General features: G+C 42.0%; 1 protein-coding gene across 4 annotated transcripts in view; it reads left to right on the top strand.

Annotated features, from left to right (window-relative positions):
* LOC106561404 (E3 ubiquitin-protein ligase UHRF1) overlaps positions 1-16840 on the top strand; it is a 46180-nt gene that overhangs the window by 21898 nt on the left and 7442 nt on the right. For all 4 annotated transcript variants that reach the window (XR_006757022.1, XM_045688204.1, XM_045688200.1 and 1 more), the window contains exons 4-9: positions 397-615; positions 926-1035; positions 1394-1580; positions 2162-2285; positions 8817-8924; positions 9256-9360. Coding sequence is in view for 3 of the 4 variants with exons in the window: in XM_045688204.1 (XP_045544160.1) it covers positions 397-615; positions 926-1035; positions 1394-1580; positions 2162-2285; positions 8817-8924; positions 9256-9360 (853 nt within the window). In the remaining variant the exon portion in view is untranslated. The remainder of the gene's footprint in view (positions 1-396; positions 616-925; positions 1036-1393; positions 1581-2161; positions 2286-8816; positions 8925-9255; positions 9361-16840) is intronic.

The following is a 16840-nucleotide window of genomic DNA, read 5'->3' as shown; positions in this document are numbered from 1 at the left end:
CAGAGTTGTTAAAACCCTTTCTAAGCCTGTTGCATTAGTCCCAGTCCAAGCTGCATATTATACTGATTTGTCTCTGAAGTTTTGCACTTACATGTGTGAAATTCCAATTTCTCTTGTCTGGCTGTCTTTTTTGATTTTATTTTATGAATTAAAAAAATCTAATTTTGGCCTGTTCTAGCAGTTTCTCTACTCAGCTTGCTACATCTGACTAACAGGTATAAGTGAAACTACTAAGTACTTCTGTAGTCCTTTTTGAGGATAAATACTTTTGAGTTTTACCCATCTGGAGATCATACTTTTTTACGAATTCATTAGGTCAAGTTTTTGATATTTTATGTGGTGTCGATGTTTTATAATGATGGCGACGACGATGATAATGTTCTCTCCTCTCCCTAGTTACCCTGAGAACGGCGTGGTGGAGATGTGCGGTGGTAACGTGAGGCCGCGGGCTCGGACTCTGCTCCGGTGGGACCAGCTCAGTGTGGGCCTTGTTGTCATGGTGAACTACAACATTGAGATCCCAGAGGAGAGGGGGTTCTGGTTTGACGCTGAGATTACTGCGCTCAATGAGATCTCCAGAACCAACAAGGAGGTCCGCGTCAAGATCCTACTGGGGTAAGAGACTAGGGCTGTGGTCTATAAACCCAGTGGATATAAAAGGTATATTTATGTCTACAGGTATTGTTGTGAATCTTCATGTTCTGGTGTGAAGTGCAGAATCAGAGATGAGATCTGACAACATTGTAAAGGCAAAAGAAGAGGTTCATTTTACCAGTGTTTCATATAATCATATGTAAGTCTATGGGTAAGGGCTGTGAAATACTTACTGGTTGTATTGTGAACCACGTAGGCCAGTAATGCAACGTAGATATTTCTGCTGACTGTTGTTGAAAGAGGACTCACTCTGTTCTTCCACTCCCTCCAGAGGGCCAGGGGACGTCATCCCAGACTGTAAGCTGTTGTTTCTGGATGAGATCTATCAGATTGAGAAGACTGGAGCGCCCTCACTGTCTGCTGCAGATGGCCAGTTCAAACGTACGCCTCAATACTACAGTCTTCTGACCAGCCAGTCAGGGCTAGGATAGGGTTAAGGGGGTAATATTGAGAATTCACTCTGAATTGTTTTCGTCAAGTAGCCTCAATGATAAAATGTCCCATCGAAAATGGCCATTGCAAAATGGCACAATTTGCAATTTCACATGGTTTATTGCCATCAGTATGTGTGTTTGGTTTGTGTGTGCATGGGTTTTGTTTTGTGTTTTTGTTTGCCTGTGTGTGCGGCAATTGTTTGCATATGTATTTGTCTGTGTGTGGGTGTGTGCACACCGGTGCGTGTGTATGTTTTCACGTGTCTGTGTGTGTATGCCCTCTACACATGCTGGGATGGATCCAGGGAAGAGCGGGCCCGAGTGTAAGCACTGCAAGGCGGACCCCGACTCTGAGTGCAGGTTCTGCTCGTGCTGTGTGTGCGGAGGGAAGCAGGACGCCCACATGCAGCTGCTGTGTGACGAATGTAACATGGCCTTCCACATCTACTGCCTCAACCCACCGCTCTCCACTATACCGGACGACGAGGACTGGTGAGCTTCGCTATGCACTCCCACCATTTGGGGGCGCTACACTCACTCACACATACTGTAGGCCGCATCCCAAATGGCACCCTGTTCCCTATACAGTGCACTACTGTGGGCCCTGGTCAAAAGTACAGTAGTGCTCTATGTAGGGAACAGGGTTGCATTTGGGATGTAGAGCTGGTGGTGCATGTACAATATGTGATCCATTTGATTCTAATGATGAACAAACACACATTGTGAGTGTTAGTCATTTTTGCATGTTAGTGATGACTAAGAAATGGCTTTAGCCGTATGTATGTATGTATGTATGTATGTATGTATGTATGTATGTATGTATGTATGTATGTATGTATGTATGTATGTATGTATGTATGTGTTTTATTTGGTGCCAGATTTTATGGTGGGTATCAAAGGTTTCTAAGTTACAAGAGACAATGACACCAAAAGTATAGCACCAACAGTAGTTTATCTTCTGTCCATCAATCACAACACTATATTGACTCCCTATATTGATCATGCTCTGAGAGGGTAGTGCACCTACTCCATTAAGTGACTGAGTTTTGACTCTTGCCTGTTTTACTTGGCAGGTACTGTCCCACCTGTAAGAATGACACTAGCGAGGTTGTGAAGGCTGGTGAGAAGCTGAAGGCCAGTAAGAAGAAAGCAAAGATGCCATCAGCCCATACAGAGAGTCAGAGGGACTGGGGCAAGGTGAGACAGACCGGGTCTATAATACTAACTACGCTAACCCCAACAGAGAGTCAGAGGGAATGGGGAAAGGTGACAGGGGCCGTGTCCGAAATCTGGCTTGCCTACTACCTACTTAAACTGCATACTGTGTACTAATCAAAATACTATTTAGGAATTACTGTTTAGTAAAAATGAATGCAGTAAGCAACACACATCAGAATACCAGGCTCATCCTACTGAGAATGGGTCATCTAATGTGCAATTGTGTTGATTCCTGCCATTTGTTCAGTTTGGTACAGCGTGACCCCTCATCCTACAATCTAAGCTTGATGCCCTCAATCTCACACAAATGATCAATGAACCTACCAGGTACAACCCCAAATCCGTAAACATGGGCACCCTCATAGATGTCATCCTAACTAACTCGCCCTCCAAATACACCTCTGCTGTTTTCAATCAAGATCTCAGCGATCACTGCCTCATTGCCTGCATCCGTAATGGCTCTGCGACCAAACGACCACCCCTCATCACTGTCAAATGCTCCCTAAAAGACTTCTGCGAGCAGGCCTTTCTAATCGACCTGGCTGGGGTATCCTGGATGACATTGACCTCATCCCGTCAGTAGATGATGCCTGGCAATTCTTTAAAAGTGCCTTCCTCACCATCTTAAATAAGCATGCCCTACTCAAAAAATGTAGAACTAGGAATAGATATAGTCCTTGGTTCACTCCAGACCTGTCTGCCCTTGACCAGCACAAAAACATCCTGTGGCGTTCTGCATTAGCATCGAATATCCCCCGTGATATGCAACTTTTCAGGGAAGTTAGGAACAAATATACACAGGCAGTTAGAAAAGCTAAGGCTAGCTTTTTCAAACAGAAATTTGCATCCTGTAGTACTAACTCAAAAAAGTTCTGGGACACTGTAAAGTCCATGGAGAATAAGAGCACCTCCTCCCAGCTGCCCACTGCTCTGAGGCTAGGAAACACTGTTACCACCGATAAATCCACTATAATTGAGAATTTCAATAAGCATTTTTCTACGGCTGGCCATGCTTTCCACCTGGCTACCCCTACCCCGGTCAACTGCCCAGCACCCTCCACAGCACCCGCCAAAGCCACCACCATTTCTCCTTCACCCAAATCCAGATAGCTGATGTTCTGAAAGAGCTGCAAAATCGTGACCCATACAAATCAGCCGGGCTAGACAATCTGGACCCTCTCTTTCTAAAATTATCTGCCGAAATTGTTGCAACCCCTATTACTAGCCTGTTCAACTCTCTTTCGTATCGTCTGAGATTCCCAAAGATTGGAAAGCTGCCGTGGTCATCCCCCTCTTCAAAGGTGGAGACACTCTAGACCCAAACTGCTACAGACCTATATCTATCTTACCATGCCTTTCTAAGGTCTTCGAAAGCCAAGTTAACAAACAGATTACCGACCATTTCGAATCCCACCGTACCTTCTCCGCTATGCAATCTGGTTTCAGAGCTGGTCATGAGTGCACCTCAGCCACGCTCAAGGTCCTAAACGACATCATAACCGCCATCGATAAGAGACATTACTGTGCAGCAGTATTCATCGACCTGGCCAAGGCTTTCGACTCTGTCAATCTCCACATTCTTATTGGCAGACTCGACAGCCTTGGTTTCTCAAATGATTGCCTCGCCTGGTTTACCAACTACTTCCCTGATAAAGTTCAGTGTGTCAAATCGGAGGGCCTGTTGTCCGGACCTCTGGCAGTCTCTATGGGTGTGCCACAGGGTTCAATTCTCGGGCCGACTCTCTTCTCTGTACACATCAATGATGTTGCTGCTGGTGATTCTCTGATCCACCTCTTTGGACACTGTGCTAACTAACCTCCAGACGAGCTTCAATGCCATACAACTCTCCTTCCGTGGCCTCCAACTGCTCTTAAATGCAAGTAAAACTAAATGCATGCTCTTCAATCGATCACTGCTCGCCTGTCCAGCATCACTACTCTGGATGGCTCTGACTTAGAATACGTGGACAACTACAAGTGTCTGGTTAGACTGTAAACTCTCCTTCGACTCACATTAAGCATCTCCAATTCAAAATTAAATCTAGAATCGGCTTCCTATATCGCAACAAAGCATCCTTCACTCATGCTGCCAAACATACCCTCGGAAAACTGACCATCCTACCGATCCTCGACTTCGGTGATGTTGGAGGCTATTTTATAGATGACACTCTACTCAACAAATTGGATGCAGTCTATCACAGTGCCATCCGTTTTGTCACCAAAGCCCCATACACTACCAACCATTGCGACCAGTACGCTCTCGTTGGTTGGCCCTCGCTTCATACTCGTTGCCAAACCCACTGGCTACATGTTATCTACAAGTCTCTGCTAGATAAACCCCCGCCTTATCTCAGCTCACTCGTCACCATAGCAGCACCCACTCGTAGCATGCGCTCCAGCAGGTATATCTCACTGGTCACCCCCAACGCCAATTCCTCCTTTGGTCATCTTTCCTTCCAGTTCTCTGCTGCCAATGACTGGAACAAACTGCAAAAATTTCTGAAGCTGGAGACTCATATCTTCCTCACTAGCTTTAAGCACCAGCTGTCAGAGCAGCTCACAGATCACTGCACTTGTACATAGCCCATCTGTAAACAGCCCATCTATCTACCTACCTCATCCCCATACTGTATTTATTTATTTATCTTGCTCCTTTGCACCCCAGTATCTCTACTTGCACATTCATCTTCTGCACATCTACCATTCTAGTGTTTAATTGCTATATTGTAATTACTTCGCCACCATGGTCTATTTATTGCCTTAACTTACCTCATTTGCACTCACTGTATATATACTTTTTGTTTTCTTTTGTTCTACTGTATTATTGACTGTATGTTTTGTTTGTTCCATGTGTAACTCTGTTGTTGTATGTGTCGAATTGCTATGCTTTATCTTGGCCAGGTCGCAGTTGCAAATGAGAACTTGTATATTTTACATTAGAAAGAGGCTATATCTTGGCCTGGACTGGAGCAAATATGTTAATGCCGCAACTCACGTTATGTGACACTCAGAAGGAGGACCCCCTTGGTTTTTGGCAGCTGAATGAGTGAGCGAGACACACACACGGGCAGGCAGACAGACAACACTGTCATTGTCTAGTGCCTTGTGCTGCTAACAGAAGCCCAGGCTAGTTGAGTAAACTGAGCCGTCGGCCTGTTGAGTCACAATATTAGCAATACAAAGTAGATCTCTTCTTCACAGCTTTGTAGCAGAGTGACTGGGCAGATTGGATTATGCTTAGGCGCGGGGCACCGGTCTATGGCCCGTAACGTGAACGGGCAAAAGCCATGAGGGAGGAGCGTCCTTCTCAAATCGAACAGTAATCTTAGCCACTCGGTCATGTTGTCAACAAAGCAGCATGGTGCATCGTCCAAATTTGATCAAAAGCAACCACTTTTGCATGTGGAAACAGAATTATTTTAATTAAATCAAATCGGATGCTTTTCAAACAATGCAGAGTTAAAAGTAAGATAAATAAAAAATACAATCCAAAATGTAAATAGTGACACAAGGACAAAATACACAGCAAATAATGAGTAAAAACATAACGCTATATACAGGGAGTACCAGTACCGAGCCGAAGTGCAGGGGTACGAGGTAATTGAGGTAGCTATGTACTACATATACAGTGCTTTCAGAAACTATTCATACCCCTTGACTAATAATTTGATGTGTTACAGCCTGAATTGAAAATTTAGTAAATATTGTTTTTCTCACCCCATTTACACACAATACCCCATAATGACAAAGTGAAAACATGTTTTTATAAAAAAAAAAAAATTGTGTTGAAAATAAAATACAGAAATATCTAATTCATACTCATTGATGTTTTGTGTTGGATTTGCTCCAAACATAATGCTTTGTTTTCAGGATATAAAGTTAATTTCTTTGCATTGTTTTTTGCAGTTTCACTGAAAAGTCTTCCTTTTCACTCTGTAATTTAGGTTACTATTGTGGAGTAATTACAATGTTGTGATCCATCCTCAGTTTTTGTCCTTTCACAGCCATTAAACTCTAACTGTTTTTAAAGTCACCATTGGCCTCATGGTGAAATCCCTGAGCGGTTTCCTTCCTCTCTGGCAACTGAGTTAAAGTGTAATTAATAACTTCACCATGCTCAAAGGGATATTTAATGTCTGTTTTTTTGTTGTTGACCTATCTACCAATAGGTGCCCTAAGCGATTCATTGGAAAAGTTTGAAATTCACTGTTCGACTGAGGGACCTTACAGATAATTGTATGTGTGGGGTACAGAGATGAGGTACTCATAAAAAAAAATGTTTTACTTTATTATTGCCAACAGAGTAAGTCCATGCAACTTATTATGTGACCTGTGAAGCAAATTGTTTGACTCCTGAACTTTAAGGTTTGCTATAACAAAGGGGTTGAATACTTTTTGAATCAAGACATTTCAGCTTTTCATTTTTAATTAATTTGGAAAAATGTCTAAACATAATTCCACATTATGGGCTGTTGTGTGTAGGCCAGAGACACAAAATACTTTCTGAACGCACTGTAGGTAGGCGTAAAGACTAGGCAACAGGAAAGATAATAGACAGTAGCAGCAGTGTATGTGTTGAGTGTCAAATGTGTGTGTGTGTGTGTGTGTGTGTCTTGTGTGTGGGCGTATGTTGTGTGTGTGTGTGTGTTGCGGTGTCAATGTAAGCATGTATGAGTGTGATGGTAGGGTTTAGTGTGTGTGCATAGAGTCAGTGCACGAGAGTTTGTGTAAAAAAAGGGTCAATGCCGGTAGTCGGGTAGCTATTTTATTAGCTATTTAGCAGTCTTGTTTAAAAGTCTTTGGCTTGGGGGTAGAAGCTGTTCAGGGTCCTCCTGTTGGTTCCAGACTATAAATGTTGGGCCTTCCTCTGACACTGCCTGGTATAGAGGTCCTGGAGGGCAGGGAGCTCGGCCCGAGCAATGTACTGGACCGTACGCACTACCCTCTGTAGCGCCTTCCTGTCGGATGCCAATCAGTTGTCATACTAAGTGGTGATGCAGCCAATCAAGATGCTCTCAGTGGTGCAGCTGTAGAACTTTTCAGCCTCCTGAGGGGGAAGAGGCATTGTCGTGCCTTTGAAGCTCTCGACCCGCTCCACTACAGCCCAGTTGATGTGAATGAGGGAGTGCTCGGCCCTCTGTTTCCTGTAGTCCACGGTCAGCTCTTTTGTTTTACTGACTTTGAGGGAGAGGTTGTTGTCCTGGCACCACACTGCCAGGTCTCAGACCTCCCTATAGGCTGTGTCATCGTCGTCGGTGATTAGGCCTACCACCGTCGTGTTGTTTTCAAACTTTTTATTATGGTGTTGGAGTCGTGGGTGAACAGGGAGTACAGGAGGGGACTAAGCACGCACCCCCGAGGGGCCTCTGTCTTGAGGGTCAGCGTGGCGGATGTATTGTTGCATACCCTCACCACCTGGGTTACTCCTTAATTACTTCACTTTTGTTTAGAGCTGACTTTGCTTTGAACGGGGCACCTGGCTCACGTTTGGGAAACAGCCCGTGTCCAAAACGAATTCAATCAACTTTTACCCCACGCAGAACACGCCTGCCCGGGCCATATTAATTGAATCCCCTCACTAAGTTCTTCTAAAGGAATGCATTGGGAGGTAGCAGTAGTGACCAAATGGGAAGAAAACGGACTGAGACACTGAGGGACTACCTGGACTTGTCCAATAAGAACCACTCAATTTCGTTTTCCATTGCAAAATGTTTTGCGACCTTGTACCCTACAAATTAGGGTTGCAAAATTACAGGAACTTTCAATGAAATCTGATTTTCCTGAAATCCCGGTTGGAGGATTCCTGCTTATTTCCTCCTGATTCTAGGATTCCGTTTGGTCCCCACTGAACATGGCCCAGGCCCACAGTGAGGCCTTTCTGCTCTGACTAAGCCGTGTGTAATTCTTTGTTGGCTCTCTCCTCTCAAGCTGTGAGGTGACGCTAACAATGCCATTTAAAATGACTCAGCAGGGTGAAGTTCTTTTCTTGGAACCAAACTTGAGGAAAAAGAACCCCATTGTTTCCCAGTATACAACATGGATGCTTCCCAAATGACACCCTATTGCCTATTTAGTGCACTAATTTTAACAAGGGTCCATAGGGCACTGGTCAAAAGTAGTGCACTATAGGGAGTATGGTGCCATTAAGAACGCATCCAATGTTAATTGAAAACAGCCTATTCTGTACATTAACATCTATATGTACATGAAAGTGCTAGAGGTTTAGTTTTTTTCATTATTTGTCTTATCATTTGTGAATGTTATGAGATAAGACTGAAGAATGAATCAAATTGTCCAACGCTTTAATAAAAAAAAACATTTCCAGTCCTGAAAATTGATTATTGTTATTATATACAATGCCATTCAGGTCTGATTACGCTATTATGGTAACTAAAGCTTCTACTAGTAAGCCCTTTGTTTATGTAATGTGTGTGGTCCAGCGTGGGAATACATGCTAGCTAAAACATACATGAATAGGTCCTTTCCTTGAATGCCATGCTCCTGTTACAGGGTATGGCCTGTGTGGGGCGCACTAAGGAATGTACCATCGTCCCCTCCAACCACTACGGGCCCGTCCCTGGTGTTCCCGTGGGAACAACATGGAAGTTCCGCGTTCAGGTGAGCCAATAGCAACACGATTTCATACCATGGGTCATACAGGTTAGGTGATTCCTCACAAACTCGGAGATAACAGCGAAAATGTTTCGAACAATGTTATATTTACAAATCATGGCGACGTTGAATCCGAAAAGATTGTTACTTTAAATGAACTTTATTGGCTTATAGTTATCAACTCTGATATTCTGACATGGATTTGTTGACATAGCCTGTATCGCACGTTCCTTCCCTCTTTCTCTATCCCTCCCATATCTCACATCACCCATCCTGACTCTCCCCCACTCCTGTTCATTCTCCCTATCTATATTCTCCTCCCTTCCTGTGTTCCAAGGTGAGTGAAGCGGGAGTGCACAGGCCCCACGTGGGAGGTATCCACGGCCGCAGTAACGATGGCTCCTATTCGCTGGTGCTGGCCGGAGGCTTCGAGGATGAAGTGGTGGGTTTCTTTTTTATTTTTTTCAGATTTTTTTTCATTTCTGCGGTTGTTGTGTGTTGAACTAAGCAATCTAGGAGCGTGGGAGCGGGCTCTCTCCCTCTGTTTTCCCTCGCTATTCTCACTTCCTCTAATGTCCCATGCTGTTTGTTCTTGCTCTGTCTTGTCTTTAGCATGGGAGGATGGTAGTCTGTCTACCCATCCATCTGGTCCTCACACAGGTGTTGTCTGTCTCTCTCTTTCTCCCACCCCCACTCTCCTTCTCTCCCTTTAACATGTTTGACTTTCTTAAAGGATTACGCAGTGTACATCCTTGAAGAATACAGCGCAGCTCTGGAGAGTGCATTTAAACCACTATGATGAATGTTTAACTAGGATTCGTCCGGAGGATGGATTAGGATGGACTTTTAACGTATTTTCACTGGATTTTTCTAAAGTGTTCATACCCATACATAGCCAGTTATAATTGTAATGGCTTAGTAGATAAGAAAAGACGCTGAGTATTTACCTGGCTAAAAGAGAAGGAATGTAATATCTATTGTTTACAGGAAACCCATTCAACAATTTTAGATTAAGTTCTGGGGGGGAGAAATATACTTTTACCATGGGCAAAGAAACTCGAAAGGGGTGACGATATTAATTTACAAGAATTCTGATCTGAATGTGCAAATTGTCCTAACAGATCCGCAAGGTAGATGGATTATTTTAAATATGTTATTGGACCATAAACAGATTAGGCTCATTAATTTGGCTCATCCAAATAATGATGATCCATGCTTCTTTGAAAATATATATAATAATTTACAAGCAATACAAAACTCTATTATTATGGTGGAAGATTATAATACGGTTTTAAATACCTCAATGGACCGTAAAGGAAATCGCACTGCAAACTATCACCCTTATGCATATAAGGAAATCACGAATGTAATGGATATATTGGAACTTGTGTGTGTGTGTCCTGACCTAGTGAGATATACATGGCAGAGGCTCAATCAAGCTAGTCATCTTGACTACTTTCTTATGTCATTCTCGCTGGCACCGAAAAGTTTAAAAAGTGTTGATAGGGGACAGAATGCCATCAAATAATTGGCTTATACATTATCCTTAGAGAATTTCCACGTTGGCGAGGATAATGGACATTTCATCAAAGCCTATTGGATGACAACTTGTTTTAACCAGGACAGAATAATTTGAATAATCTGCCTTTTTCCAACATAATATAGGTAGAGCAGATCCCCTTATTGTATGGGACACTTTTAAATGTGCCTTTAGAGGCCATACAATTCAATACTCATCTTTAAAACAATAGCAATTTAGGTCAAAATAATGAATATTAACAAAGGAAATACATGGACTAACAGTACAGATAGTTGTCAATAAAAATTGTACCATAGAGGCACAGAATACATTAGAGGAAAGACTATAAAAGAAAAGGAGGAACTTATGCAAGAAAGATCAAGTGTACAGTAATATATTATAAAAATAAAGCGAACTGTATGGAATATGGGGGAAAACAACACAGAAATGCTACCAAAGATAATTTACTGGAACTTGTTACAAATGACGTAGTCACCCATGATTCACCAAACTATATTTTGAAAGAGGAAGCAAAGTACTTTAAGCATACAGTGGGGGAAAAAAGTATTTGATCCCCTCCTGATTTTGTACGTTTGCCCACTGACAAAGAAACTATCAGTCTATAATTTTAATAGTAGGTTTATTTGAACAGTGAGAGACAGAATAACAACAAAAAAATCCAGAAAAACGCATGTCAAAAATGTTATAAAATGATTTGCATTTTAATGAGGGAAATAAGTATTTGACCCCTCTGCAAAACATGACTTAGTACTTGGTGGCAAAACCCTTGTTGGCAGTCACAGAGGTCAGACGTTTCTTGTAGTTGGCCACCAGGTTTGCACACATCTCAGGAGGGATTTTGTCCCACTCCTCTTTGCAGATCTTCTCCAAGTCATTATGGTTTCGAGGCTGACGTTTGGCAACTCCAACCTTCAGCTCCCCCACAGATTTTCTATGGGATTAAGGTCTGGAGACTGGCTAGGCCACTCCAGGACCTTAATGTGCTTCTTCTTGAGCCACTCCTTTGTTGCCTTGGCCGTGTGTTTTGGGTCATTGTCATGCTGGAATACCCATTCACGACCCATTTTCAATGCCCTGGCTGAGGGAAGGAGGTTTTCACCCAAGATTTGACGGTACATGGCCCTGTCCATCGTCCCTTTGATGCGGTGAAGTTGTCCTGTCCCCTTAGCAGAAAAACACCCCCGAAGCATAATGTTTCCACCTCCATGTTTGACGTGGAGATGGTGTTCTTGGGGTCATAGGCAGCATTCCTCCTCCAAACATGGCGAGTTGAGTTGATGTCAAAGAGCTCCATTTTGGTCTCATCTGACCACAACACTTTCACCAGTTGTCCTCTGAGTCATTCAGATGTTCGTTGGCAGACTTCAGATGGGCCTGTATATGTATTCTTGAGCAGGGGGACCTTGCGGGCGCTGCAGGATTTCAGTCCTTCACGGCGTAGTGTGTTACCAATTGTTTTCTTGGTGACTATGGTCCCAGCTGCCTTGAGATCATTGACAAGATCCTCCCGTGTAGTTCTGGGCTGATTCCTCACCATTATCATGATCATTGCAACTCCAACAGGTGAGATCTTGCATGGAGCCCCAGGCCGAGAGATATTGACAGTTCTTTTGTGTTTCTTCCATTTGCCAATAATCGCACCAAATGTTGTCATCTTCTCACCAAGCTGCTTGGCGATGGTCTTGTAGCGCATTCCAGCCTTGTGTAGGTCTACAATCTTGTCCCTGACATCCTTGGAGAGCTCTCTGGTCTTGTCCATGGTGGAGAGATTAGAATCTGATTGATTGATTGATTGCTTCTGTGGACAGGTGTCTTTTTTACAGGTAACAAGCTGCGGTTAGGAGCACTCCCTTCAAGAGTGTGCTCCTAATCTCAGCTCGTTACCTGTATAAAAGACACCTGGGAGCCAGAAATCTTTCTGATTGAGAGGGAGTCAAATACTTATTTCCCTCCATTAAAATGTAAATCAATTTATAACATTTTTGACATGTGTTTTTCTGGATATTTTTGTTGTTATTCTGTCTCTCACTGTTCAAATAAACCTACCATTAAAATTATAGACTGATCCTTTCTTTGTCACTGGGCAAACGTACAAAATCAGCAGGGGATCAAATACTTTTTTCCCCCACTGTATGTTTTCGTTTCGGTCTCCATTAACCGAAGTTAATTGTATTATTCTATTAATAATGTAAAATTAACATCTATACAGAAAGACTCATGTGAAGGCCAAATTACAGAGGAGGAACTTCTTGATGCAATTAATGGCTTTTAGTCTGGGGAAAACTCCAGGGCTGGATGGCATACCAGTTGATGTGCACCAAACCTTTTTTGATATACTCAGAGGACCATTATCATCATGTTTTAACCACTTCTATAAAAATGGTAGATTATCAGATACTCAACAAGTAGGTCTGATTTCATTATTACTGAAACAGGACCCAAGTGGTAAATACAAAGATCCAGTCCATTTAAGAAATTAGAGGGTCCTTACACTTCAGTGTTGTGATGCAAAATGCATTGTGCATAGAATTTTAAAAGGTATTGTCGGATATTATTCATCCTAACCGGACAGGTTTTTTACATGGACGATACATTGGAGATAATATAAGACAAGTACTGAAAACAATAGAACACTATGAAAAATCTGGGAAACCAGGCCTGGTATTCATAGCTGACTTTGAAAAGGCTTTTGATAAAGTACGGCTGGAATTTAATATAAATGCCAGGAATATTTACATTTTGGAGAATCTCTTATACACTGGGTTAAAGTTATGTATAGTAACTAGGGCTGTTGCGGTGAACATATTACCGCCACACCGGCGGTCACGAGTCATGATGGCAGTCAAATTCCACATGACCGTTTAGTCACGGTAATTAGGCTTCTCCAAGCTCTGATGCTGTTGATGGTCATTAGTAGCCTACCAAACTTGCTAACTGCCCGGTACTCAGCACTCTATTGTTCTCTAATCACTCTGACATCAATGCAAATGTAATCGAAAATCTAATCAAACACTACATGAGAGCCCATGAGCTCATGTTGCGCAACATTTCTATACAATTGCACGAGAAAACAGGGTGATTGTCTCTACTAAAAAGAGGAGGATCCCATCAGCTTTGTAATGACTACTATATTTATTTCTCAACTTTCCTAATATTAAGCACATTGTTTATCACAACTAAAGTGTCAAATAACGTTTTAAAATTAAGCACATTAATCCGCTTTACAAGGGGTGTAGAGCCTAACTGGCAGACATAAGCAGCGCGTGAGTTTCAAGTTTGGGGAAGATAATTTTCACCATAAAAATGAACCTTTATAATAAATGCATTACATGCGTAATTGCGTTTGTGTTCACTTTTGATAATGGTGTCTACACACAATACCCCATAACAACAAAGCGAAAACAGGTTTTTAGACATTTTTGCAAATGTATTAAAAATAAAAAACTGAGATGCCTTATTCACTTAAGTATTCAGACCCATCGCTTTGAGACTCAAAATTGAGCTCAGGTGCATCCTGTTTCCATTGATCATTTTTGAGATGTTTCTTCAACTTGATTGGAGTCCACCTGTGGTAAATTCAATTGATTGGACATGATTTGGAAAGGCACACACCTGTCTATATAAGGTCCCACAGTTGACAGTGCATGTCAGAGCAAAAACCAAGCCATCAGGTCGCAGGAATTGTCCGTAGAGGTTCAAGACGGACCCGATGGTCACTCTGACAGAGCTCTAGAGTTCCTCTGTGGAGATGGGACAACCTTCCAGAACCCAATGGTCACTGACAGATGGAAGAACCTTTCAGAAGGACAACCATCTCTGCAGCACTCCACCAATCAGGCCTTTGTGGTAGAGTGGCCAGACGGAAGCCACAGCTCAGTAAAAGGCACATGACAGCCCGCTTTGAGTTTGCCAAAAAGGCACCTAAAGGACTTTCAGACCATGAGAACCAAGATTCTCTGGTCAGATGAAACCAAGATGGAACACTTTGGCCTGTGTGCAAAGAGTCATGTTTGGAGGAAATCTGGCACCATCCCTACGGTGAAGCATGGTGGTGGCAGCATCATGCTGTGGGGATGTTTTTCAGGGACTGGGAGACTAGTCAGGATCGAGGGAAAGCTGAACGGAGCAAAGTACAGAAAGATCCTTGACGCTCTGGACGTCAGAGTGGGGCGAAGGTTCAACTTCCACTGGACAACGACCCGAAGCACCCAGCCAAGACAACACAGGAGTGGCTTCGGGACAAGTCTCTGATTGTCCTTGAGTGACCCAGCCAGATCCCAGACTTGAACCTGATTGAACATCTCTGGAGAGACCTGAAAATATCTGTGCAGCAATGCTCCCCATCCAACCTGACAGAGCTTGAGAGGATCTGGAGTGAAAAATGGGAGAAACTACCCAAATGTAGGTGTGCCAAGCTTTTAGCGTCATTTCCAAGAAGACTCGATGCTGTAATCACTGCCAAAGGTGCTTCAACAAAGTACTGAGTAAAGGGTCTGAATTCTTATGTAAATGTGATATTTCCGGTTTTTATTTTTTTTTATAAATGAGTGTGTAGATTGAGGATTTAAGAAAAAATCTATTTTAGAATAAAATAGATTTTTCTTACCATAAATTGCAGTAAAACATTTGACAATTAAACCACGATATAACCCCCCAAATACTCAAACTGAAATCTGCTATAGCCATATCAAAATACCAGGTTTCAAATCATAATTTATTTTTTACATTAACCTTTTTCACATTGTGTGAAAAAGGTTAAGGGGTATGAATACTTTCCGAAGGCACTGTATATTCATACTCCTTGGATTTCTTCACATTCTATTTATAAAAAGTGGGAAGAAAATGGATTTAATTGTGAAATTGGAAGATTTTTTTTGTTGTTTAATTAATAGAAATTAAATAAGTAAAATATAGTCGTTGCTGAAGCATTCTGCTCCCTGAGTCAATACATGTTAGAAACCCCTTTGGCAGTGATTACAGTTGTGAGTCTTCTTGGGTAAGTCTCTAAGAGCTTTACACACCTGGATTGTGCAATATTAGCCCATTATTCTTTTCATAATTCTTCAAGTTCTGTCAAGATGTTGGGGATCATGGCTAGACAGTAATTTTCAAATCTTTCCATAGATTATTAAGCAGATTTACTTTGAAACTGTAACTTGGCCACTCAGGAACATTCACTGTCTTCTTGGTAAGCAGCTCCAGTGTTAATTGGCCTTGTGTTGTAGGCTATTGTCCTGCTGAAAGGTAAATTACTCCAAGGTTTTCCTCTATGATTTTGCCTGTGCTTAGCTCCATCCTGTATCTTTTTATCCTGAAAAACTCTAGTCCTTGCTGATGACAAGCATACCCATAACATGATGCAGCCACTACCATGCTTGAAAGTAAGGAGGCAGTTACTCAGTGATGTTGTGTTGGATTTGCCCAAAACATGAGGCTTTGCATTTAGGCCAGTGTATTCCTTTGGCAGTTTTTGTTTTCAGAATTACTTTAGTGCCATACAAGGCGCATGTTTTGGAATATTCTGTATATTTGTATTCTTCTTTTCACTTTGTCACTTATGTAATTATTGTGGAGTCCCTACAATGTTGTTGATCTGTCCTCAGTTTTCTACCACCACAGCCATTGAACTCCATAGCTGTTTTAAAATCACCAATGGCCTCATGGGAACATCCCTGAGCAGCTTAATTCCTGTCTTTAAAAAAAAGTTTTAATTTAATCTTTATTTAACTAGGCAAGTCAGTTAAGAACAAATTCTTATTTACAATGATGGCCTACCCCGGCCAAACCCTAACGACGCTGGGCCAATTGTGTGCCACCCTATGGGACTCCCGATCATGGAGTCCCATTGATGTGTCTAGGTGGTTCAATGCATAATCCACAGCATCATTATTTACTTGACCATGCTTAGAGATATTTATTGTCTGATTTGTTATTGTTACCCATCTACCAATCACTGTCCTTCTTTGAGGCTTTCAAAAAGCTCCCTGGTCTTTGTACTTGAATCATGTGAACCCCTATTATTTCACACAGTGAGTCCATGTAATTTACATTATTATTTGATTTGTTAAGCCACATTTTACTCCTGAACTAATTTAGGCTTGCCTAAACAAAGGGCCTGAATACTTATGTACATAACTAATTAGAAAATAGTTATCACATTTTTATTCATCTTTAAAAAAAAAGTTTAAAATTTTCTTCCACTTTGACATTAGAGTATTTTGAGTAGATTGTTGACCACTTTGTAACACAATAAAATATGAAGAAATCCAAGGGTTATGAATACGTTTGCAAGGCACTGTATGTTGATTTAGCAGTGAGTCTCAGGCTGAGATTTCATATTTGTGACTTAGTCAGCTAAAGAAAATGCAAGATTAGTCCAGTA

This window comes from Salmo salar, chromosome ssa01 (assembly GCF_905237065.1).
Source record: "Salmo salar chromosome ssa01, Ssal_v3.1, whole genome shotgun sequence".
In the NCBI taxonomy this organism is placed as follows: Eukaryota; Metazoa; Chordata; class Actinopteri; order Salmoniformes; family Salmonidae; genus Salmo; species Salmo salar.
Note: the sequence above shows the minus strand (reverse complement) of the source record. Positions and strands in the feature narration are given on the sequence as shown.